We start from the raw sequence: 6,000 nt of genomic DNA, 5'->3' as shown, positions 1-6,000 counted from the left end.
TTAGTCCGATTCATCTGAGGATCACACAACAAAATGATTCAATAAGATTGTCATGTCCCAGGAAGAGATACCAACACAAGTGCCTGTGACGTTGATATCTGTGGAGATTTTGCAGGAAAAAAAAAATTCAGTTTTCATCACTCTATAATCATCAGCAACAAAGTTTCATATAATGATACTTGACCCATTGCTAGGTGGTCACTTGACTTCTTTGTTCACAATCCACTATCTACTGGTTGTACACTACAGTGGAAACTCGATATAACGAGATGGTCGGGACCGAGTCATTTTCCTCGTTATAGCCGATATCTCGTTATATCAGTAGGCATAAAAGAAGGCATAAAATAAAGACATTAATTTGCACATGTGGGACTACCCATCATATTTCAATCAATACTGATAACTTGATATTGTGTGTGAGGGATACTCACCTTTATGGGTAAGAAGATGTTTTTCGCCAAGGAAATCCAATATCAAGAATGTGTTTCTTATTAATTGTAGATGTTTGAATTTGTAAATTTATATAGCTTGCGATTGTATCAAGATCGTCTGTGGATTGGTATGTGGTTATCGTATGGGTGTGTGTTGTGTGGAAAGCTTGAATATGGTCTGCGCAATGCTGTATGTGTATGTGACACATTCTGTATGTACATTATGACTGCATGTGTGTGAAGACGGGGAATTCCCTAAGTAGAAAGCCAATCACAGCATCCGATTGCCTCACACCTGCTGAACGTCATGATGATGTCATGTATACCGTCCCACCACATTTTCTGCATGTATCAGTGTGCGTGCACACACATACTTCACACGTACAAAATGCAGTGTGTGTACAAGACAGTTTTTGGCGCATCAAGCTTTACAATCTCGGAAGATGATAGCACAGGCGAATAAAGCTTTACCGAAGGCATTTTGCTTTACCTCGCTATAGCAGGTTTGATTTACTGTGTTTTTCTTTGTTTGGAAGTCACAAAATTTATCTCGTTATAGCAGTTATTTCGTTATAGCCGATCTCGCTATAAGAGTAGCATTTTACATAGACTTGTGTAGAAGGAAATTTGGGACCGAGAAAATTTCCTCGTTATAACCGATATCTCGTTATAGCAGTGTTCGTTATACCGAGTTTCCCCTGTATCAGCTTTGCGCGATGGAGTGTTGCATCATAGGGTAAAAATGGTCACAGAGACGTCTGAGTCTGTGAATATCTCACAAATGATCTGCCTCACTCGGTCCCACTTCAGGCCATCTAGTCCGCAGGCAATGCGCGGCATGGAGAGCGCCCTCACACCATGCTGCCGACAGTGCTCCATGGTTGCTTGCAGGCTCTTGCGAACCGTGTCATATGTTGGCTTCTGCCAGTATTTTTCTTTGGTTACCTGCAACAATTTGGGAACACACACATATCATAACATTCATCATCATCACTGATAGAATACCAAAATTCTGAAGAATAAACTCATCGAACAACAAACTATTGAAGGCATTTGTGAAGCCAAAGAATTTTCTGAAGATCTGAAATTCTACAATCTGCCAACCTACATCACCATTTGAAGTATAATGAACAGACTACCATAACTATTTAAGTAAACCATAACATTAAATCAAAATTGTACAGAACCTGCGTCATGTGACTACATTCTGTAATAAATCAGATATTCTAACTGGTTACAAAACTGAGAGGATAGAAGGGAACAATAATCATGCCTTGATTTAGAGCAATCACTGAACAATCTTTTAGGAAACTGCAAACTACCAAGGCATACAGCAGTTAAACAATGATAAGTAAAATGCTCACACTATCAACATATGTGACCCTGCATCACAAAACAAACAGGGAGCAGACTTCAAGCTTTAAAATCATGTGTAACTGAAATCAAATGGACTCTCCTAACCTATCTAAATATTGGAAAGAAAGCACACTCTCAGGAAAAGTATGAACTGAGAAAAGAGGCTCTGAAGTACAGTGTCTATGTAAGCGCTTAATCTTTACCTAGCCGTGCTGGCTGTGCAGCGAATGGGACATAAAAAAACAAAAAAAAACAAAAACGGAGTAACAACAATGAAGGGATTACCAGATTAAACTGAAATTGAGCATGCCTTATAAACACATTCTGTCCACAATTACTGCAAACTTTCAAAAGCAGTAGCATCATCCCTTAAAAAGTTATTAGAGTTGAAAGCGAAGAGTGTGTATAAGGTTTTTTAAGAAATGAAAAGGGGACTCCTAAAGACACCACTTATTACACTATTCTACCAAAAATTTTCAAAATAAACTGCTAAAAAACACACTTTCGTCCCGTTTTATTATCCCAAATTTTAGCATAATGTAGAAGACTTGCTCTTTCAGAAAATATGAAAAAGTCAGATCGGCTAGGTTGACCCATTTCACATTTTTTCAGTCCTCACACAAAATCAGTTTATGCAACTTTTTGTTCGTTTTGTGATGCTCAGTCACATATGTATAATATAAGTACGTATGTCTCTTTTCTCTTCCGTTCTTGTCTTTATGCACCATACACAAGTGTACAGTCAGCTTCTACGTTCATTACCCACCATGTAGTAGATGTAACGAGATCCCCTCTTTAGTACAGCTACTCCACCTGGCTTCACTCCTGTAAAATGGAAATCACAAAACAAAAACTAGCAGTCTATCTATCATACCAAGGAAGATAATCAGTATTGCATGGTCCTATGGTAACACTTTATTCTGAAGTACTGTAATTCAGGTTGCTTTCTGTAATTCTATTTTTTCTCCTCTTTTTTTTAATGTTCAAACTATACAGCAAAAAGCCATGAAAACAAAAAACTCACGTAATTGCACATAGGACTATCAGTGGGGATTAACTCACTTTCTCAAAAGCCAATGAGAAAAATAAAATAAAACATAACAAAACAGGGCTAAGTTTAAAGAAAACAAAAATGGTGAGGCTAGGGCCCAGCGTCAATAGCCACCAATTTGTCTTTAATTATGAAGGTGCTTTGCGCGCTAATTGACACAGACAACTTCATATCGTTGTACACAGTATCAAAAGTCCATTGCAGAGAAAGGGTTAACACTACACCTGCAACAGCCTTCAATGTTTACCTTGAGACAGCAGTTCTTTGACTCCACCAAATTTGTCCTTGAAGATTGTCGCTATGCCCTTGCCCATCCGAACATCTGCGCTGATGCAGTGGGCCAAACTGTCTGATGGCGGGCCAGCGAAGAGGTCCCCTTTTACTTCTTTTAGTTGAAATTGAGGGCCTGGTGCCTTTCCCTGCAGGTAAAATGACAAATGGCAACACCAAACTGTCCATTTCAATGAAAGAAAGAATGGTTTTTGGTGACATGCTTTGGTTAACCAGCATAGCATTCCATTTGTGGCAAATGCTTATCTCTGGGCCTACACTGTTCCTGAACAGTTTATCTCCCATGTCCATACAAGCAAGAAGGTGAATAAGTACTATATTTGCATACAATTGTACATGTGTCACATGTATACTAACACAAACAAGAGTTGATACCTGTACATCTTCAAATTTCTTACATCTGTCATTTTTGGATTCAAAACAGAAATGGATAGGCCTACCTTTTTTTTTTACATCACAGGCAATCTACCAAATCTCACACATTAGGTGTGCGATTCACACCCAAGGGGGCACTCTTCATGCTCACACCACTGACAAGCTTTTTCTCACACCTTACACACAAACATGTATACATGACAAACAAATCCCCCTAAAGAATACAATGTAAACGTCGATGTCCGACCAACCATAAAATTCACATTTTGGGCTTTAAAAAAAAAATCAGAATACATGTTAGCTAAATATTCTATTCAGGATGCACCAGACCATGGGAGGGGGACACCTGCTTCACACACCCTCCACCTCACAAAAGGTGGATCTCACCATTTGTTAGGACCTCTTTGTTTTTTTGCATGTTCAGCCATTTTGAAACCATTATTTTCCTTGAATAAACTTTGAATTCCTCTTAGCATTGTATGCTCTAGTTTAAGAGAGGTTTCTCATTACCTCACAAAAATTAAAACCTTAAAGGCATCATGTAGTTTTGGTTGAGCCTTAACTTCCAGGTTTTTATCATTTTGGTGAGATATTGAGAAACCTCTTATGAAATATGAAAAAGCATTTAATTTCAAGAGGGATTTAATGTTTATTTGATGAAAATTGTCTTTTAAATTAATGGTCGAGATATCCAAAACAGAGCAATCTTAATAAAGTGTGGGACCCACATTTTATTCCGATTATTTTGTTTTACTTTGTTTTTGGATGTTTCAGCCATTCCAAACCCGATTTTTATCAAATAAACTTTGAACTCCTTGTAAAGTGGTACGCTTTGTACTATTTCATAAGTGTTTTCTTGCTATCTTGCGAAAAAGTTAACGCCCAATTTTCATCTCCAATACTGTACCATCCCTTTTGTAAGCCCCATCTCAGCCAAAACTGTACCATCCATTTAAGCAATCATTTTTTTTACAGTGATCTGTGCATGAACATGAAATACAACCACCTCAGCCTATGGTGTTTTTCTCACATCTACACGAGCCAGACTGGACATCTTTCAATAGTTAAAGGGATTGTAGGGTTTTGGTTAAGACTCAACTTCGCATTTCTGACATTTTTGTTAGTGAGATACATGTAATAAGAAAATTCTTCCGACATAAGAAAAAGCAAGTAATTCAACGTGGAATTCGACATTTTGTTGATGAAATTAGTTTCGAAATAGCCGAGATATCCAAAAAAGAGTGATCCTAATAAAAGGTGGGACCCACATTTTATTCCGATCACTTTGTTTTACATTGTTTTTTAATGTCTCAGGCATTTCAAAACAAATTTTCCATTAATATACTTTGAATTCCTCTTAGCATTGCATGCTCTTTACTATTTCATTAAGTGGTTTCTTGGTATCTCACAAAAAGGTAAAAGCCCAATCCTCATCTCCACCAATACTAGGACCATCCCTTTAACTGTAAACACAGGTCTACAGACTCATGAAGGAAAGCATACCTCAGATTTGGAATGGTCTAACTCATCACCAGAGCCAGAGGCTGAAATCTTTCCATCGCTGGTGTCAGCGTCACCTGAAGCAGTCTTCACTTTCTTGCTGGATGACCCAGGATTCTTTACCAAGAACTTCTCCATACTTCAAGGTAGTCTGTACTTGAATGCAATGACAATTTGTTGGATTCAAAATCACATCCTCTGTCCATCATTTTGTCAGTATTATCATCACACTTATCGGTTGCTGATTACTAGTCCAGTCCAAAACTTCTTATTAACTTATTCTTTGCACTGTATTACAACTGGCTCCCCCCCCCCCCCCCCCCCCGCTCAACTAAAGAAGAAAAAGAAGGAGGAAAAGAAGAAGAAGAAGAAGAAGAAGAAGAAGAAGAAAGATAGAAAGAAAGAAAGAAAGGAGAGGTCTTCGTATGGTTCGTTAATTCAAGTGTCAATAACAATTAGAGTTTAGGACCCAGCCCTCGCCCTCTCTGGCTCCCATCTGCTCTCGAACAACTAACGTGTCGTTAGGTACAAATTTCACTTGCTCAGCAGTACATTTTCAGTCGCCCTGGGCTTAGGCCTACACTATTTACAAGCATAGGAATTGTGGACCCTCCTAACAGTAGAGCATGCAAATAAAAGTCAACAAAAATCAAGCCATCCTTTCGTTGAAAAAAAAATGTAAGCAATAACAACTATAAATGTCTATGACATAAATGTGCGTTGTCTCTCAAAGCAGTTTGCAGTTGAGAAGTCAGAACACACAGATTGCTGTACGTGGTGCAATAGCCTGCGGCACGGACAGTGCCACGCAGTTTATTAGCACAGCAGGGTGGGGGAAGAGTCTAGACGAAAGCGAGTTCGCAACGGGAAACGGAAAATATTCCATACATCTCGGTGATTCATGCGTTTGAGAAATGTGAAAATAAACCTGCTTACCAACTTTCATCCAATGATCTTGCAATGCGTTGCTAGAGTTCTGTGAGGTCAGGGATGTGG

The 6,000-nt window shown here is 38.6% G+C and overlaps 1 protein-coding gene across 1 annotated transcript; it reads right to left on the bottom strand.

Moving 5' to 3' along the window:
• On the bottom strand, positions 1-5,142 carry LOC139720504 (ADP-ribose glycohydrolase OARD1-like). Its single transcript, XM_071631858.1, has 5 exons — positions 5,008-5,142; positions 3,086-3,257; positions 2,554-2,612; positions 1,211-1,376; positions 1-14 (listed from the first exon to the last, which is right to left on the bottom strand). Exons 1-5 carry the CDS (start codon positions 5,140-5,142, stop codon positions 1-3), a joined length of 546 nt encoding a protein of 181 aa, XP_071487959.1.
• Positions 5,143-6,000: the final 858 nt, after the last annotated feature.

Source organism: Diadema antillarum, unplaced genomic scaffold (genome assembly GCF_040938485.1).
Source record: "Diadema antillarum isolate AM-2024a unplaced genomic scaffold, OU_Dant_1.0 scf00000128, whole genome shotgun sequence".
Taxonomy (NCBI): domain Eukaryota; kingdom Metazoa; phylum Echinodermata; class Echinoidea; order Diadematoida; family Diadematidae; genus Diadema; species Diadema antillarum.
The sequence above is the reverse complement of the archived record's forward strand: the minus strand, read 5'-3'. Positions and strand labels throughout refer to the sequence as shown.

Excerpts from the sequence above, each read along its gene's own strand:
- LOC139720504 (XM_071631858.1), bottom strand. The coding sequence starts at position 5,142 with ATGGAGAAGTTCTTGGTAAAGAATCCTGGGTCATCCAGCAAGAAAGTG. Across the intron at positions 3,258-5,007 it reads TAGACCATTCCAAATCTGAG|GGAAAGGCACCAGGCCCTCA; the intron begins GTATGCTTTCCT and ends TTTTACCTGCAG. Across the intron at positions 2,613-3,085 it reads CAAAGAACTGCTGTCTCAAG|GAGTGAAGCCAGGTGGAGTA; the intron begins GTAAACATTGAA and ends TCCATTTTACAG.